The sequence below is a fragment of the Filicampus tigris genome, chromosome 3 (genome assembly GCF_054856515.1).
Source record: "Filicampus tigris isolate MCC_2025a chromosome 3, RoL_Ftig_1.0, whole genome shotgun sequence".
NCBI classification, from domain to species: Eukaryota; Metazoa; Chordata; class Actinopteri; order Syngnathiformes; family Syngnathidae; genus Filicampus; species Filicampus tigris.
The window spans coordinates 184,197-203,291 of record NC_141219.1 but is presented as its reverse complement, the minus strand read 5'-3'; the positions used below and the strand labels follow the sequence as shown (position 1 = coordinate 203,291).

The following is a 19,095-nucleotide window of genomic DNA, read 5'->3' as shown; positions in this document are numbered from 1 at the left end:
GCAAGAATGAGAAATGAGAATGAAACCAAGGGGAAGACAATTGGAAGCGGGGCTTTTTCACTCAGCTACTCGTTTTTTTCCATAAGTGTTCTTCATTGTTTGACTTTGGGTTTATGATGATGCTGGCTGAAATAGGCCACACCCTTTTTCATTGTGCATTTTATTGGCTTTTCTGTTCCAAAAAACAAATGAAACACACCTCCCTCTTGTTTGTCGGCCACACCCACCACGGAACGGATCGACGGCATTTTCCGCCGATCGAGATGTTCCTCGGTTAAAGGGTCTTCGTGAGTGCTCAGGGTTCCGGTTGCCACGACAGCAGCTTCTCAAGTCTCTTGGCCGTCTTCGCCGCACTCGAGTCCGATCGTTTGCGCCGCACCCTCCGCGTCTCCGGAGAGCGAATCAGCGGCCGCGTCACGGGCGGGCGCCGAGACGGAGGCGGTGCCGCTCGCCTCGGCGCCGACGTCAGACGCGGCTCCCTCGTCATCGGGCAGCAAGAACCCGAGCGGCTCCAGCAGCTGTTCCACATCCACGCGACCCAAACGCTCACCGCTGAGCATGTGAGACGCCGGAACACCTGCGCACAAGTTCAGCCCTACATTAGAGCGTGACATGGGAGTGGATTTTCACTCCTGCCCCATCACACTCCCACGCACAGAAAAAAACCCCCCAAAAAACGTACCATCCCGGACCATAGAATTTTTTTTTTTTTTTTTTAAATCCTGTCCCATCCCGTTCAGAATGACTCCCACTCCCATACTGTTGCCATTTTGGAGGTCAGCTACATTGAAAGACATCCTGCACACAATTTCCTTTCAATTCTTTGCACTTGACTGCAGTCCTTGAAAAGTTGTTGCACGGGCGTATATATATCTTTGCTGCTGTAACTGTACATCAATAAAGGCCTTCTTATTCTTACTATATTGCGGTGGGATGTCTTCTGACCACTGGATTGTTTGTTCCATTCTTTCATTTTCCTGTGCCTTCTACACAAGACACGTATTTTATGGACAAATGGAATCAATGATAACAGAAAACCGCCATTCATTTCATGCAATTTTAAGGAACTACTATACTGGGATATGTTGGTCTTTGATGAAAATGATCCGTCATTGTTTTGGGGGAAATCTTAGGAGTTCAAAGTACGAGCGCTACCGGTACTCCGTATCTGCGACAACTCAGGAGTCGAGCACTCGTGGCTCCGACAAAAAGTGGGAGGGAACATCCCAGATGATAATGAAGGCTTCTGACCGAGGACGAGCGCCATCTGCTGGGCGGGAAAGAGAATCTGCAGGCATCCGTCCAGGAAGGGGAGCAGGTCTCGGGCGTAGACGCGGCACATGCGCACAAAGACTTGGCGTTCGCCGTCGCTGAACGCCGAATCCTCGGCGCGGTGGAACGCCAACAGCTGACCGCTCACCTGCCGGAAGACACGAGCGTCACCGCACTTGTCCGGAAGCCGACACGACACGCACGTGAAAATGCACGTTGAGCCACATTTGTTGGACGGACGGGCGATTGGAGACGGCGGCAGCGACCACTTTCAGGTGGGGTTACGGCCATTTGGTCAATCGGTAACGCGGGCGCCAATCAGAGTGGGCCTTTTCCCGCTCTGGTTCCGTTTGCCTCCGACGACTGGGCGCCGCCCCAAAAATGTCAGCCGCCGCTTGGCGCTCGCCTCCCGAGACGGGGCCACCGGGACCAGAGCAGGTGCGACGACGTCCAAAAAGAAACCTCTTCCAATATTCGCCGCTTGATTATCAAGTTGGGAGTCGCTGTAAACTAGTTGATTGGCTTCTTTTATATTCTTCCTACTTTCGCTGCGCGGCTGAGTAATAGTTGTATACTGTTCCAATTTTTTCATTGAATTTATCTGAATAAAATGTTGACTTCTTTTGTTTTCACGACAGATGCTTTAAAAGTGTGGGTTGACAAACAAGATCTAAAAACTGCGATGGGATGACATGACAAACTAGCGGCGCCCTGACAGCGGCACTTGACAAGCGAAGAAGGCAAAGGTGGCACGGTCGGCAGCGTTTTCTCTTGCCAGAGGGCTCCGCTAGCAGCCTTCACAAGCGCACGGCCGTCAGGAGCCGCCTTCACGGGGCCAGTCAAGTGGTTGTCACGCCGGCCTTCGGTGGACGACACAAGCGGCAACAATTGTCAAAGTGCGCTTCGGATAATTCCCGAGCGGCGTGCCGGCAGAGATCAGCAGGTGTGCTGCGGGAAACTTATTTCAATTGAAAAAAACAAAACACTACAAATATGATTGTTCATTCATCTACTGCGCCAGTGACGTTTCGTAGCAGGCAGAAGGGCGACGCGCATTTGCGCAGAAGGTACCCAATCAACCCGTTTGTGAGACTTTTGCAAAGCGGCGTGCCGTGAGATTTTTGCCCATGTCAAGTAAGCGGGCAAGGTTGGCAAAGGCTGCGATAACGGACGGATGGACTTTCTCGCGCGGGCCGCACGCTTGACGTATCGTCGGCTCATGGTGACCCCCCCGTAGGCCACTTTGTGGCCGCGAGTGCGATGTGTCTTACGTGGCAGAGGGCGCGGTGCAAGTCTGCGGTGACGCCCTGGGCGAGCGCCAGGGGGCAGCACGGGCGCAGGTCGTTGAAGGCGGCCAGGATGCGGTTGAGGAAGCGACCCAGCGGCGGGAAGTCCAGGAGGGCGGCGGGCGGCGCCGCGGTCGTTCCGGGCGGGTCCGCCGGCGCCGGGCGGGAGGCGGCCCCCGGCACGGAGGGCGCGGCCACCGGGGCGTACGCGCTCATGTCCCGGTCGAAGCACGCCGCCGCCTCGCGCGCCGCGCTCCCAAACGCCTCGGCCGCCGCCCGCGCCAGCGTGGCCGCCAGCCGGCCGCGGAAGTCCGCGCCCACCCGGCTGAAGGACAGGCCGAGGTACATGCACTGCGCCGCCAGCGAGTCCAGTCGGGCGCCGGCGCCGCGCCGCAGGTCGCGCTCCAGCGCCTCCACCAACTCGCACACCTGCGCACACAGCAAACACAGCGTCTCGGTCGGCACGGACGGACGAGTCGCTCGTACCTACGCGCGTTCGCCCTCCTCGCTAGTAGGGCAAACTGGGAGTCCCGCAACTTTGTGTCACTACGGAAACTAAGCTGCGCACTATCGAACAACGGTGCGCCAACAGTACCGCTATTGTCAGTTTCCGTTTTTCCGAGCTAGCGTCCCGCGCTTCAACGGCAGTAGCTATCCATCGCGGTTTTTGGCCTCACCTGTGACATAGTCATTCTACTCGAGCACAGAAATGTCACAAGCAAGCTGCTGTGAGCTTGAGCGCCGAGTCAATATCAGCTGAGGGTCCACATACTAGTTACACTTTCTTCCCACTAGTCAGAGAATTTAGCGCAGCAGTAGAAGCAGTGTCCGACTCGTAACGTCTTTTCCATTACGAGCGGGAGCACAACTAGTAGGCACGCGTCACACGCGCTCCATCCATGCATTTCGGTGGGAGGCGGGGAGCCGCAGCTTGAGCTGAGAAGCCCGGACTTCCCTCGACCCAGCCACTTCCCTCTCCCCAGCCACTTCGTCCGGCTCTTCTGGCGGAATGCCGAGGCCTTCCCAGGTCGGCGGGCGGACTGACAGAGGGGTCGTCGTCGCCGGCGGCTCCCCCCGCCGGGATGTGCCCGGAACACCCCGCCCGGGGGGGGGGCATCCCGAGCGGATGCCCGAGCCGCCTCATCCGCCTCATCTCCTTGCGGAGGGGCAGCGGCTCGGCTCCGAGCCCCTCCCGGGTGAGCAAAGGGAGAGGCCGTACGCCCTGCAGAGGGAACTCAGGAGCCCTCGCCCTAGCCCCAACCTCAGGGGACCCATCTTCTTAGGGTCACGAGACGCAGCTCGCCACTGCGGGTGAAGGGAGAAATGTCCATTGAGCGACCGGTCATCGAAAGCGTTGCCTTCCGAATCAGAGCCGTGCCACGCACTGGTATCCTCTTTTATCACAGGCATTTGTGTACATTGGCAAAACGTGGACGGACGGCACCTTGGCGAGCACCCAGCCGTGGAGGACGTCGGCCTGGTGCGGCGCGGCGCCCGCGCGGTGCTGCTCCGAGAAGATGGCGCGGTACTGCGTGATGATGTCGAAGAGGTGCACGCGGCACGCCTCCGCACTCTTGCTGATGTGCGCGTAGGCGTCGGCGTCGGGTACGGCGCCGAGCGCCGCGCGCAGCCAGGCGCCGCGCGCCTGCAGGAACTTGACGCGCAGCTCGGCCTCGTCAAAGGCGTCCATGCGGCGCAGGTAGCCCACCGCGCGCAGGCACGACGACAGCTGCCCGTCGCTGCGCAGCTGCTGCAGGAGCTGGAGCAGCATCAGCTGAGCGCTCTCACCCACTTCGCGCACCAGGCCCTGAGCGCGCGCACACACACACAAACGAGACAACGTGAACGGTTAGGCGGCATTGGAACACCAACGGCGACGTAGCGACTCGCCACGGGCCCGTTTGACGGGTTAGGGGGTTTTCAAAAAGTCAAGGTTTCACTCAGCGCCAATACCGGCTGTCCAGTAATTCAAGGTGCGTGCGTGCGTGCGTGCGTGCGTCACCTGTATGACAGGAAGCGCGCCGTGTTTCTTGTCCAGCCTGCGGACGTACGCGGCCAGCTCCAGCGCTTGGTCGTAGTAAGCGTTGCGCACGCACGTGTCCATCAGCTGAGGGATCTCCAGGATCTCCAAGATCTCCGTGTGGCGGTTCAGCGTCAGCGTGTTCATGCGGCGGCTCGCCGACATCTGCTCCGCCTCCTTGGCAAAGCTCCTGAAGGCAAGCGCGCAAGGAAGCGCCGTCAGCGCCAACGTATTGTCATTCTCCGTGAGAACAAGAATACCGATTATCATCGCGGGGTTTTTCTTTCAAAATATGACATTTGTAAACATGCGCTTTTACTTTGGCAAACAGTCGTTGACATCTTTTGTCTGAATTTTACTGATGGATGTTCGCAATTTGTGCATCTTGGGAACTGTCAATTGGAATTATTGTCCTGATTTTTAATGAAGGCTTGGAAACGGGACAAAGTTACATTTTTTTGGGAACAGACAAACCAATTAAAACAATTGCTGAATGAGATTATGCAGGTGAGTGGGACATGGTGAGGGCCAATGACAGGATATCGGCAGGAGCAACCCGACAAGACGTCTTGCTAGGGCCGCACGATATGGGAAAAACATGCCATATGCTTGTTGAATATAGCCATATCGATATTACCGCGGTATTTAACATGTTCTTAAAGAAACGACATTTTTATTATCTAATGAAAGAAATACATTTTTTTCATGTAGCAAAATTTAGCGAGCTAAATGTATTCTTAGTTAATCAATTGTAATTCCCCTCGATAATGTTCAACTATTGGGTGGCCATGCACAGTCAAATTCAGATAAAAGCGTACAATTCCAGAAGGAAATGATTGCATGTCTTTGCGATATGCATATTTCATGAGACAGCATCGCGATACCGATATTTGTTTGATATATCGTGCAGCCCTGCAAGACGCCGCTCAGTCAAAATGTTCAGTCGGCTTGGAGCGGCCACTTCAACTTGTGGATCTAGATAGTTCCTAAACGCAACTGCGTTGTCAACCACTCATCCACTCATTCCCGACTCCCCAATCACGGGAGAAAAATTGGCAAACTGACCAAAGTTCCCCAAAACGAGACAGGCTGCGCGCGCTTGGATGGCCACGTCAACGCAGCGAGAATCAGGAAAGTCACAAGAAAGCTTCTGCTCAAAGGGACTTTTTAGCAGGTACGAAAAAAAGGGCCTTTCTGGGCAGGTTTTTGTGTGATTTGGTCGATTGAAAATCTGCTAGCAAGCGTCTTCCAAATCCGAGGGAACCAGCAGCACTTGCTTATTGCCAACATATCCGGGCGAGCCCTTGCGATTGGTCTGCTCGACAGAGGTGCGCCACTGCCGTTGCGGGCTCAACACTTTCGACTGGACCGTACTGCAAATTCCTTTGAACGTGGTGCTAAAGTCGTTCCGACGTACTGGTCAAATGTCGGCCAAATGCTGAAAAAAACAAAAAACAAACAGATTTTTTTCCCCCCATAATGCCACGGGGTAATAGCACAATAGAGCACTTGCAGATCTCCGTCGGTCGTGCGGCGCATTATGGGTAAGGGACCGTCTTTGACTACCTTCAAGCAACGTACAGAGCTGTGATTTGGACACATTTCTTTTCTCTGGCTTTTGATAAGACCTGAATTTTTCGGCTTTCCCGGTGTCAATTGTATATCGTGTTTTATGTCAATTTATTTATATTTGATATATTACTTCTGCCTATATTTAGTAATACATGTACCACAGCCTTTTACTGTTTTTGTTTTATTTATTGTATCGGAAAGTGCCTTGTTACAGCCCTAGCTGTTATGAAATGCGCCGCTATATAAATAAAATTGTATTATATTGTATTGCATTTCAAACACTGCAAATGTTGTTTGGGAAATTGTGACGAATGAATGGAGGTTTACAATGCTTTGTTATTTTATATATTTTTTTAACACCAAAGTTCGAGCCTCTACGTTCCACGAGAGCAGTTAAACATGGCACAAAGTGCACCTGTCGGTATGGGACTTGCAGCTTAAAGCCTTCGAATCAAGGCCCGCAAGCTTGAAGGCGTATAGGTTGGCATGCGCCTTTGTACTGTCAGACAAAAGCGCTTGTTGTTGGGTAGACTCTCTTAACTATAGGCATATACAAGATGATATATTTACCAACATGTTTATATGCCTTCGGTTAACTGTAGGAATCTTAAAATAGAATAAGACATCTCCTTCAAAATGCAATGTTTTTAGCGCCTCGCCTACGTTTTGCCAATACTAACAACTCGAACCAATACGTTCAAACGACTTGATCAATACGCTCGAAAGACTTTACTAATACGTTCCAACAAATTTACCAATGCGGTGGAACGACTAGATCATACATTCAAACGACTTTACCAAGATGTTGAACGGAGTTTGCAGTACGTTTGCGCGACACGGTTCAGTCCAAACTGTCTTCCCCACATTGGCAGTTCCACGCGTCAGTACTTCTCCGAATCCCCGTGCCGTTCCAAACGGCATCGCTTGCCGCCAAACTAGAGAGCGGAAAAATAAACAAGACCTCACGAACGGAACATCGTAAGTCAAGTGCCAGACAGTGACACTGAGGCGTGTGCGTGTTGGACGCGGACCGGCATCTCTGTCCGAGGGCGGGCAGCTTGTCGAGCAGCCGCGACACGGCGGTCTCGACGCGGCCAAAGTCTCGGTAGATGCGCTCGGTGCAGTCGGCGGTGCGGATGAAGGTGTGGTAGTTGGCGAAGGCCAAGTGTCGGGTCTGCTCTAGGATGCTGGCTCGCTCGTCCGCCAGCCGCTCCTGCTCGCGGCCCAGCTGGTCCACGCCGAACGAGCTGAGCTCCGCCAAGTAGGCCGCCAGGTCCGCTCTGTCCCTCCAACTGTCCGGGAAGCAGTCCTGGAAGACGGACGCCAAATTGCTCTCGTCCTCCACGTCCACCGTCGCCATGGCCGGAAACAACACAGCCACCACCAAACGAACTACCACAACAACGCCCGAATGCCACACGTCCTGCCGCTTCAGCTTCCGCTTCCGCGTCGTCTTCCTCCTCTTCCTCCTCTTCCTCTTCTTCTTCGTCCTCTTCGTCATCCTGTATCTCAAGGCGCCTGCCCGAGTGCAAACTTGCTCCTCATCGCCATCCGGCGACCTCCAAATGAACTGTCAGTCATTGACCACCACGAGTGAGAAGCCAAAAACTCCTTTTGTTTTTTTTACACGCGCGCACGCACACGCACGCGCACGCGCACGCGCACACGCACACGCACACGCACACGCACACGCACGCGCCGAAAGATCCTGTAAGGTGATTTGTTTATGAAGCCATGAAATATGTCTGACTATTTAGATTTGTGCTTAAAGAGGCAGTGTTTAAAATGCACTTGCTATCTAGTGGTGAACTAATAGAATGCAACGACTTAAGTTGGAAGCGCGTGCATTTTGAAGCACACGCTCTGCGGCGCCTCAAAGAGACCACACTTTGCAAGCACCACCATTTTTTTCAGCAGGCATGCAAGCAAAATGTCATTACAAACAATTCTATTTTCTCATATCTCCTCAAGTGACGAAATAAGTGCATCACACAAATCCTAACCCATCACAAAGTTGTTACACATGCTGTCGGCATGATGTTGAGGGACTACGTTCACTACGTTTGTCTCCATTTAGGTGAGTTTTGATAAGATCAGTTGAAAACAACTTTTGTTGAACCAAGGTACCTATTTTTCATTCCAAAAATATCACCGGCAGATGGTACTGGGGATGAATCAACAAAAAATGACAGCCTTTAAAAAAAAATGATGTAAGAAGGCTTTCATATCCTATGGCTATGTTGCCTGTTGAGTACATGTGGCAGTAAGTCGAATCTTTTCACAATGTCTCAAAAAGACAGCGCGCCACAGATGAAATGGCGTTTGCTCTTACTAGACGTAGGCTAAATGTAAAACCATTTTTAATACTGTATAGGTGTTGAGCGGGAAGAGATTTTCTAATGTTTTTTTTAAATCTAAGATATGATACATGGCAGACAATTCCTGATGACAAAGAGGCAGGCCCAAGTCGTCAGTCAGGAGAGGCTCTGCCTGCGGTGAACCACTACAGATCAGACACAATGGTTAAATGTCAAAATAAAATCAAATTTTGCGGCTGGCATGATGTTTTGATGGCGGATTTGGCATTCCTGACAAATAAGTTTCGTCTTGTACAGTATGATTAGTATTGATCAGGCATTTTCTTTTAAATATATATATATATATATACACATACATACATACATGTAGAGAACTGGAGCAGCGTGCGGACACGTACTTAAATTTGAATGGACTATATATATATGTATGTATGTATGTATGTCATCATTCCAGACAACCCGGTTACCGTGAACACGATTTGTGACAAAACGTGACGTTGGCCAAATTTGGCCAAAAGGCGGCTTCCGCCTCACAGTGACGATACGTTCCTGCCATCCTTGAGGGCTTTTGACTTGGCAGATTAGAATAACATCACACAACATGAAAGCATATAATAATAATTTTAAAAAAATACTGTAATCTCCCCCACCCCCCAAAAAGTTCAGTTTTGAGCCAATGTGGGTGCAGCACTCCTCACAACCTCTGCCACTTTGACCTAGGAAAAACCCCGCATCCACCAATAAAGCGTCATGGTAACCACGCTTAACTTAAGTCGTCTTCAAACGTTTTATTTCCAAAATGCATAAAAGTGTGATGACATAATCAAAGTGCAACAATGACATTAGGAATGAAGAATCGTCATTTTGATGGAGTGGACGAAAAGTGTTCACGACATGCGCCACTGCATCAAAAGTGCCCATCTCGCGATTAGATGACAGCAAAGGCAATGAATCGTCTGTTATCGATCACGAGATGAGAGTTGGATGCAGTGATATTTCCTGATTCCCAAATTGGCCAAAGGGACGACGTGAACCGAGACAGATCCTCCACTCAAAATGCTGACATCGTGGCGTTCGCGATCATTCATCGGTTCATTTTTAGTGGACATTTTCGGAAGGACATCAAAATTCCGATGTGAAGAAGACCAGAATTTGTCCCGTGGCGCCAAGTCCCCCGGTAGGTGACCGTCCAAATATGGATCTCGTGGCGTTCACAGGTGTTGGTCGAGCTGCGCCATGAGCATCCGCAGTTCCCCAAAGGCGGAGCCGTGCCGCCCCACCAGCGCCGCTTTGCTCTTCACCACGTTGTTGATGTTCTGCAGATGCTTGCAGCACACCCGGCACTTTTGCTGCCTGAAGGGTCAGAGGTCACTCTCAGAATCGCCGGGGGGTCACGTGCTGACTCACCGTTCCTCTCGCGTGACGTCCACGCCCACCGACGGTCCCGCCCTCAGCGTTTCCCAGATGAGCGGCCAGAAATACTTCATGATGATCTTCAGGGACGCGCAGCCGCACTGCATGTAACTGGTAGGCGTCAAACAAACACGCATACATGCATCACATACGCATGTACAAGCGCGTACAGACAAATACACACACACCAACATACATTGCACAAACATTCATAAAACACACACACACACACGAAGCACAAACATTAAACGCACACACACCTTTAAGGCAAAATGCAGTAAATGCAAGCAGCACAACTGACCTTTCATATTTACTCTGCAGCAGTGTGTCAATCTGAGGAAGACTGGTTGCGCACACGTCCAAAGTCCAGAGCGACCTGAATACGCACAGTGAGTATAATGTCGAGCAGAACAGACACAGTGTCTGCGTGCGTGCGTGCGTGCGTGCGTGCGACTGACGGCTGCATGTTGATGATGTTGACGACGTCCACAACGATGGACAGGTCATTCATGGCCACGGCGGCATCCAGGGCGCTCTGTGGATACCATCGCACATTATTTGGCAACCTAACACAAATGGAAGACTCACAAACACAATTTTGCAGTCAGAAATGTCATGAAAACATTTGTGGGCGCTGGCAACCATTTACAGACAACGGAGAAAAGTCCATGAGTTGCTTCATGTTCTAATTCATTTGTTCTTAATTTGAAAACAAAGTTGTACTGTTCTGGTCACGAACATCCAACATGAAAGTCTGATGCCAACTAGTGGCAGAAAAAACGACTCACCACAAATCTATGACGCCGCAATAGTTGACACTCATTTGAACTTGCATAAGTATATCTATTCAAAATGACTGAATCAGTGGGATACATCCATATCTGATTTGGGTAAACATATGTGTCCAATTTAACAAGACTATTAAAGATGTGAAGAAAAAATGTTGGACATAAAATGTGTGATTCATTTGCGATTATCGCGACTTAACTATGACATTCATGCCATTAAATAGGATTCAAACAACTGACAACAGCCCTACATGACAGGATGTGACTTTTTAAGGCAACTGCGTGCATCCCACCGTTTTTGGGGACTTTGAAAGGGAGGGGGGGGGGCGACGTGTGCATATGGCATTTATGAGATTCAAATAAATAAAAAAAAAAAAGAAAAAAAAAAGCTCTCAATCAAAAAGAAATCTCGTTTTATACTTGTAGTCCTTCAAACATGAAGATCTATTTTGGATGCTTGTTGCGGCTTCTTGCAAGAATGTGAAATCCTTTTTGGGCTGGATATTTTTGGCGTCTTACCTTGATGCCCTGGCGGGCCCACACGTCCCTGACCGTTTGCAGGTTCTTGCGCCGATTGCTGAGCATGACACGCATGGTGGCGTGGCCGTTTTGGATGTGATTCAAAACCTCGCTCTCGCTCAGGACTCCGCGACGGCGCCCCTGCAAGGAAAACGCACAATGGCCGCAAGCACAAGTGCGCAAGAAAAGCACAAAGACGCGAGGAAGCCTCACCGACAGGAAGTCGGCCACGTTGAGACCGGTCGGCTCGTTCCTGCCCACCGGGAAGATTTGGGGCGGCGGGGGGGCCCGCTCGCCGGCGGACGGGGCCGGCACAACCTGGCCGGCGGCGGACGGGGCGGCCCGTTTGGCACAGGCGACCACTGTCGGCTCCACCCTCTGGACGGGCGCGGGCGAGGCTAACGCGGAACCCTGTCGGACGTGCGCGCGCACGCACACGCACACACACACACACGCACGCGCGCGCAAACGCACACTTTCAGAAGCCGCGCACTCTTGGAAGGGGAGGCCGTCGTATCGGCTGGCTGACCGGCTCTTGGTCGGGTAAAAGCGCCGCATTGTTGACGGCTGGTTCTGAGGAGGAGGAAGACGGCGACGGCGGTCAGACGATGGCATCAAAGCGCGACGAGCCAGCCACGTGACTCACCGTCCTCGGGCGGGGCGGGAAAAGGCTCCGACATCCTGGGAGGTGTCCGAGCTGAGGGCAAAACAGTCGGCGTGAGCGTGACGTCGGCACTTGTCCGGACGTGGCGGGCATACATATGGCGTTGCGGGGCTGGAAGATTTCCCGGTAGTCTTGCGCGTCGTGGATTTCGGCCGACGAAACTTTCTCATCCGCCTCGTCCTCGCTGGGGCTGCGCCTCTCGCCTTCGGGACTCCGCCTCTCGGCGTCGGCGCTCCTCTTGAGGCTGCCGACATCATCCCGAGACTAGATTAGGATAGGATTCGGCGGCGGATTCGGCCCCTCCCCGCGTCCCACCCTTGAGACGGGCACGCCGAGGTCGGGCGCTCGTAGCTGCGGCGCAGTCCGCCCGCCTTGGCGTCGGCGGGCGCCGCCGGCGTGGCCGCGCTTCCCGGGGCGGCCTCCTTCTCAGTGTTGGCGCCGTCGCTGGCGGCGCTCCTCTTGACGCGCTGCAGGTCCACCACGTACGTGGACACGCTGCTCAGCTGGTGGGACACACCAATCTGAGCAAAAAAGAAGACAGGTGAGGCGCGCGCACACGCCACACAACAACTCAAATGCCAATGGATCCCACTCAAAGATATCCTCTTATGCGGCTATTTTGATGAGACTGCCCAAGAATGCAAGCACAAGGGGGGTGGCGCTGATCTCACCAAGGGGGGTGGCCTGATTTCCCGGTCCCACGGGAGACACAGGTCCAACCCGGTGCTCATGTTTTTACTCATGCATAGTTTTGGGACTTGTATTTGTTGTACTGATCAATACTCCAAGACAGGTTTTGCGCATGGGAATTTGATTTGGACACAAGGTCAGCTGCAAAGATTCTAGGGACGATTGCACGGACGGACCAAATTCCGCTTCCGCTCTCGCTTGGTCTGTCCTTTTCAAAAGACTTCTTGTCCTCCCTCCGTCCGTCCCTGAGACGGAATGCCCATCTCTGGTTTCTACTTCATCGCAAGTAGTTGAAGAGACGGTACATCGGGTCAAGGCCGAAATGATTCCGCCCCTAGCAAGGGTTGGCCCACCTGTCCCCATTGCACACAGACTGGACACGTTCCAGCCCAAAATGATTCATAGCCCAGGCGTATGACCGGGGATCCACTTTGATGTGTCCGTTGCGTGTGTGGAAATGAAAAAAAGTGAATTCACACTCCTGTTGCAATTGCACTCCATTTGGTGAAGCAATTGCAGACTGCTGATATGTTTGGTGACAAGTTCACTCACGATCAATGGAGGTATTTTACAAATGGACTTGCAATGTCATTATTAGCACCAAAACAATGGGGGGGCTCTCGCAATGGTCGTTATTGAGAGCTTATTAATTGGATAGAGCAGTGGTCAGGGTCAACGTGAGATCAAACTGGCGTGAATGTGGCACTGAAGTGCCTTTGACCGAGCCCCCACCCCCCCGTCTTTGGCGAAGACGAAGCGATACGCACCAACTGCTGGTTGCAGAGCGCCAGGTCAGCCACCCGCCCCCAGCCCACCGGCACCGCGTCCAGCCAGCGCTCGGGTTCCCACACGCACACGCGCAGCACGTCGGAGTGGCCGCTGAACAGGCAGCCGCCGTCGGCGCTGAACATCAGACACCTGCCAAGGCAAAGAGGACGCTTAGAGCGGGGCCGCTCGCCGTCTCGGTCTTCTGACGCCGAGCGGTCGGAGGCGGCGCTTTCTCCGGCCAGCTCGCCGAGCGCAAACGCGTCAGCTCTTCTCCGACCAAAGCGGAGCCGATCGCTCGGCCCGACGTCGACTCCCGCCCTTCTCATTGCGCCCGGGCGCTGTTGCTACTCTCGCTCTTTTCCGCGTGCTAGCGTCGCATCCATTCTCATTGGACAGACACAAGCTAACAACAGGGAGAAACAGGCCACCTCTGCGACGGCCGCGGTCCGACAAAATGCGGAGTTTGGGCGGAAGCCGGCTCGGAGCGCTCGACTCGCGCCTGAACCGACGACGACTCCGATAAGGAGTCGGCGGGATATGGCGACGCCGTGGAGACGAGGCTCAAACTCGGAGCTTGTGGACATTCTGAAGATCAAGCATCCGGGGACAAAACGGCGCTCGATGCATTTGATTATCCGATAGCAGTCCGTGGGAATTCGGGTTGCCTGCACATTCACCGTTTGACTTCTGTCGGGATGCTATTTTGTGTCCGACGCTCAAGCCGCACCGCGGTCAATCTCGTCCCTCCGTCTGTCACACTCGTTGACGTTTCCAGTGACGATCGTCCTCACGCGTCAGACACGGACGGCGGCGGCGACTCACCTGACTGCGCTCGAGTCCTGCAGCGCTCCCACCTGGCAGAACTTCTCCAGATCCCACAGCCGAAGCCACCTGCGCACACCGCGCTCATTGATGAAATCGCGGCGCTCATTGATGAAATCGCGGCGCGGCGGCAGCACCTGTCGGCGCCGCCCGAGGCCAGCAGGTACTCGTCGGGGTGAAACTGAACGGCGCTGACGGCGGCCGTGTGCGCCGTGAACTCCGTGATGGTCTTGGCCTGCTTCAGGTCCCACAGCTGTCGCACAAGACGCCAACAACGGGCTCAGACCGGCAGACGCTTTACAACCTCCCAAAACGGGTCGCCGGCGGTACACGGACGGACCAAAGTCCACTTCCTTAGCCCGTCTCGTTTTGGAAGTTTCCCCGTCTAAAGTCAGCAAAACGGGCGTCCGTCGGTCAGACGGAATGCCCGCCTCTGTCTATGACATCCTACTTTGGAGAAAGCGAGTCAAAACCGGAGCTGGGCATCTGACTCAAATTTCCCGGACCGTTTATTGGCCGCCATTTTGTCCGCTCGGAGCAAAGAGTCATCATTAAACGGGCTTCCGTTAGCGTTTCCAGCGTGTGCAAAGACGGAGCTGGCGCCACCCCCGCTGAACGATATTCGGAACGAAAGCCCCACCGCGCCACGGAAGCCTCGCCACCGCGGCCGGACTAAACGCATCTCCTTTCAGGAATCAGAAGCCTCGGGAAACGGAAACCGTGCCGCAGCCATTGAAGCCTCACCGCCAAAAATATAGAGGGAAAAAATGGCCGTCCGACTATGCTTAGTCCGTCTATTTTTTGAAGTTCCCAGTCTATCGTCTATCGCCTACAAAATGGGCGTCCGTCATAGGCGGACGGACGGGCCGGTCCGGTCCGTCACATAGGCGGGATGCTCGGCTCCGGTAATAACATAAATTGAGCGTAAAGCATGAAAGCGATTGTGCCACACGGAGGCAGTACAAGAATGGGCTTCTTCTGATGCTCCAACATCCTTCGTAGCGGCTCAGTTGCTCGACAGTTTGTGTTCGACCATGACATTAGCATGTCAATGACATTTTGCATTCATGCTAGCATAAAGCTCGCGGGCCACAACCATGTGGTTTATTGTCGTAGTTTGGAGTCTGCTGAAAAGTCGACACGGCGCCCCTTTCACCTTGACCGTGCAGTCGTCACTGGCCGACGCCAACCACTTCCCGTCCGGGCTGAAGGCCAAACTTCGGACAGCCGCGGTGTGACCCTGGAAGAGGGCGGCGGTTACGTGACCTCCGAGCCACCAAGCGGGTCAGTCCAAGACGCCGCCGGCCGTCATCTCACCTTGTAGCTGTAAATGGGGCCTTTCCTCCGCACGTCCCACATCTGACGCCAGCCGTGGTCACGTGACGTGGAACACAGTCACATGACATGAGACATGACACACACAACCACACGCAAAAGAGATGCCCGCGCGCGCGCGCACGCACGCACGCACACACCTTGATGTTGGTGTCGGTGGAGCCAGACACCAAAAAGTCTCCGCAAGGATAGAAACCAAAACTGGTGATGCTGGATTTGTGTCCCGGAAGAGTTCGCAGCACTGGAAGGGCGCACACACGCACACACACAGCAGGGTTCAAAGTACGTCCTCATTCCAAACAAACTTGAAAAGACAGATCGAGTCCAACTGCAGCCGTCCCTCGTATGCAGTTCCACTCGATTTGTGCATATTTGAAAGCTTGATGCGTAATAGCAGAGCTGGGCATTTGACTCAAAATTGGCGGCCCGTTTAGCGCCTGCAGCCGGGCCACCCTTCCGCCGTTCGTCTATCCGCCTTTTTGTCCGGCCTGTAGGCGGTCCGCCTGTGATTTGAAAGTGGCAACTATGAAGTCCACATCCTGAAATCAGGTTCCATCACCAATAAAGGCAGCTAAAAAACCAGGCTGTATTGTACGGCGCCCGCCTGTTGCCGGCGTTGAGCGAGCGCTAGCTCGCAGCGCTTAAGCGCCGGCGAGAGCCGTCCGATTCAAAGGCAGCGGACCTAAAAATGGCTGTGCGCACTTTGATGCCCACAGCCTGATACGCTTGGCGTTACAACGGATGGGATTTTTAGCAAGCCAGCCTTACTCGCGTGTGTCCTTTTAGCCGGCAAAAGTCGCCGCTGTGGTGCTGACGCTGTCACTTTGCCTCGGAGACCAAAAATTAGGGGCAGAGATTTGTCTCAATCTCACTCATGTTTCCAGAGTGAAAAACAAAGTCCAATTTTGATCGTTCAAAAAAAAAAAAAAAAAAACAATCACGTTAACGGAATGTCCGTAACGCAACCCGGAAACCCCGTTATGTGAAAAGTTTTGGGACGTTCATTTTTAAGCGGAAATGTGGTCTTTTGTCTTCAGTACTTAGAACCAAGGAAAGAATGAGTTTGGGGGAGAAATATAACATATCAATATTATTTTTAACCCGAATCCCCGCTTATTGGATAGAATTTTCAGTAGGATATCCAAATGGCAAAGTATTTGATAGCCGCAGCCCGAGAAAGGGAAAGAAAAGTGAAAAGTGATGACGGGGGGTGGGGGGGACGGCTGCATTCGCAATCTTGTACGAAAGAGTGGAGCGAGAAGCGCAGCAGACACAAGAGAATGGCAGGTGGGCAAGCGCGCAGCGTTGCAAAGCGGGAAAGGCACAAGTGGTGCAGCGCGGGGAAAAGACGAGCGGCAAGCGGTCTGACTTTTGGCGGCCTCCAGGTCCCACACGAGGATGGATCCCGACTGCGAGCCGGTGGCCAGCTTCTCCTCGGACGTGTTGAAGTGGACGCACTCCACCGCCTTCCTGTGGCCGCGCAGACTCTGGCACGCACACACACACACACACACACACAGTGGTAAACACAATCACAAGCACTGGCTGCTGCTAGAGGGCGGGCGTCGGTGCACAGGAAGTACCATGACGCAGTTGGCCTTGCTGACGGACCAGATGTTAACTTTGCAATCCTCGCCTGCGCTCGCCAGCAGGCGGCCCCTACTTTTGCCCAGAGAGGCACAGCAAACGCGACTGGCATGAGCCTCAAACTCTTCTGCGCACGCACACACACACACACACACAATGAACTGTAGGTGGAAAGAGCACGCCATGTCGTCATGGTGACAAGCGATCCCTTTGGAGCCCGATGCAACGTGCGGACAGATGTCAGCCACCAGGACGATGCCGGCGTAGCGGATGATGTGTAGGGACCAACAGGAAGTGAGACTCACGCAGTCGCCAGGAGATCTTCGTGGTGCCGGCGGCCGCCGCCATCACGACGCTGCGCACCTCGCCCGCCGCTGTCCGTTCCCGACCTCTGTTGAGCTGAGGCGGCCATTTGAAAAAGGTTACCACGGAACTTTACCTTACAAAATCCAACTAGCTTCATGCTAACATATCATGTGAAACGCCATAGGCGGGCAAACAAAACAAGCATTGCTATCACTGTGGTTCTAAACATACATAGAGTAAGAATAAGAATAAGAATGCCTTTATTGATCCCACAGTGGGGAAATTTTCAAGTATATACACACACACACACACATATATACATATACATATATATATATACATATATACACATATATATATATATACACATATATATATATATACACATATATATATATATACACATATATATATATATATATATATATATATATATATATATATATATATATACACATATATACATATATATATATACACATATATACATATATATATATATACACATATATACATATACATATATATACACGCAGAAATTACATTTTGTATTCGCCGTAGCAGTTCATTGATTTAATCAATGAAGCACAAGCTAGGTTTTATACAGACAGGTTAAACAAAAACAGAGATGCAGTGTTGTCCTCACTTTACATCTCATAAGGGCTTTGTAGCGCCAGGATTTTGTTTGCTTGCTTGCTTTTGAAAGTTGCCGACCAGGCCTGCTTGCAAGTCCAAACTGGCTCCCAACACACCATCAAGAAAGAGTTGGACAATAGCTCAGCATGAACGACAACAGAACCAAAGTTGACTACTGTAAAAGCGGCTGCACGTCGGTCGTTGGAAAGACGCCGAGCGGACGAAGCTTCCAGAAAAAGAGGCGAACGAACGCTTCGTAGCAAGAGACGAGAGCGCAAACGCCTCCAAGTTGAGGCTAGCGAGGCTAGCTCGTTAGCCGCCTGCAGGCGTTCTCATCAATAGCTAGCAACAACAAGCCAAAAGCACAAAGAAGCGAGAAAAACTCAAGCGAGAAAAGCTCAAGCGAGTCTCACAAACGTCGACTCGTTGCTTACCTACTCAGCCGAGCTCCAACTTGAACCACGATGACGACAGAAGACTGTTGACAAATGGGCGCGCGTGCGCAGCTTAGCAACTGTCCACTGCCGATGACGTCACACTGAGGCCACCCGCTGCCATTTGATTTCATTAAAGTTTGGGAGGGATTTAAAAAAAATAGATATGAAAAAATGGACGATTTCACAGTTGGCCGGTCTAAAGCTGCCACAGGCAATTGGAGGCCCGCGCCAACACTCTGAGTGGCCCCCAATAAAAAAAATAAAAAATAAAAAATTAGGGGGGATTGGGTTTGGGGCATGTTTCCTCTACTACAGTGCACCGCTGCGTCCTGGCGGTTCGGCACCCGCAGGTTCACCTAGTAGTGAATTTTTGTTTCAATATTTAAACTTTTTTTTTGTAACCCCGCTTTCATGTAAAATCCATTTTGGAGGTTTATCAGCATTTTTGAATAAATTGAATAAATTATTATTTGTGCCCAATTTTCCAAATGCAGGGGCGTAATCATACAATTGTCAGTGGCGCAATCATACAATTGTCCCTGGGGTGGCCGGGGTGGCCAGCGTGCCGCAACGTCTTACTGGCCGTAGGTGCGAGCCGGGTGGCCGTAGGCGCCCGCAAAGCATGCGCATAACCCAGCCAAGTCCTTTTGTGTCACACAGTA

General features: G+C 52.4%; 2 protein-coding genes across 2 annotated transcripts; both read right to left on the bottom strand.

The window, feature by feature from the left end:
* Positions 1-144: 144 nt before the first annotated feature.
* Positions 145-7,681, bottom strand: cog8 (component of oligomeric golgi complex 8). The gene is made up of 6 exons (XM_086025293.1): positions 7,182-7,681; positions 4,561-4,768; positions 4,003-4,365; positions 2,544-2,987; positions 1,252-1,420; positions 145-577 (listed from the first exon to the last, which is right to left on the bottom strand). Exons 1-6 carry the CDS (start codon positions 7,649-7,651, stop codon positions 327-329), a joined length of 1,905 nt encoding a protein of 634 aa, XP_085881419.1. The 5' UTR covers positions 7,652-7,681; the 3' UTR covers positions 145-326.
* A 1,560-nt stretch (positions 7,682-9,241) lies between these two features.
* katnb1 (katanin p80 (WD repeat containing) subunit B 1) lies at positions 9,242-18,545 on the bottom strand. Its single transcript, XM_086025292.1, has 20 exons — positions 18,431-18,545; positions 17,360-17,453; positions 17,051-17,181; positions 16,837-16,954; positions 15,608-15,708; positions 15,450-15,491; positions 15,289-15,372; positions 14,270-14,385; positions 14,133-14,201; positions 13,310-13,460; positions 12,168-12,373; positions 11,948-12,096; positions 11,835-11,885; positions 11,718-11,761; positions 11,402-11,599; positions 11,189-11,329; positions 10,340-10,416; positions 10,183-10,257; positions 9,876-9,992; positions 9,242-9,821 (listed from the first exon to the last, which is right to left on the bottom strand). The coding sequence occupies exons 2-20, from the start codon at positions 17,400-17,402 to the stop codon at positions 9,680-9,682; spliced, it is 2,055 nt and encodes a 684-aa protein (XP_085881418.1). The 5' UTR covers positions 17,403-17,453; positions 18,431-18,545; the 3' UTR covers positions 9,242-9,679.
* Positions 18,546-19,095: the final 550 nt, after the last annotated feature.

Bases quoted from the DNA above. Each gene is read 5' to 3' on its own strand.
- cog8 (XM_086025293.1), bottom strand. From the start codon at position 7,651: ATGACGAAGAGGACGAAGAAGAAGAGGAAGAGGAGGAAGAGGAGGAAG. The intron at 2,988-4,002 runs GTGCCGTCCGTC...CTGTGTGCGCAG, and splicing joins ACGGCTGGGTGCTCGCCAAG to GTGTGCGAGTTGGTGGAGGC. The intron at 578-1,251 runs GTCAGAAGCCTT...ACTTGTGCGCAG, and splicing joins GCAGATGGCGCTCGTCCTCG to GTGTTCCGGCGTCTCACATG.
- katnb1 (XM_086025292.1), bottom strand. From the start codon at position 17,402: ATGGCGGCGGCCGCCGGCACCACGAAGATCTCCTGGCGACTGC. The intron at 15,492-15,607 runs GTGTGTGCGTGC...GGCTGGCGTCAG, and splicing joins CCACCGACACCAACATCAAG to ATGTGGGACGTGCGGAGGAA. The intron at 12,097-12,167 runs GTGGGACGCGGG...TGATGTCGGCAG, and splicing joins TCGGCGTGCCCGTCTCAAGG to CCTCAAGAGGAGCGCCGACG.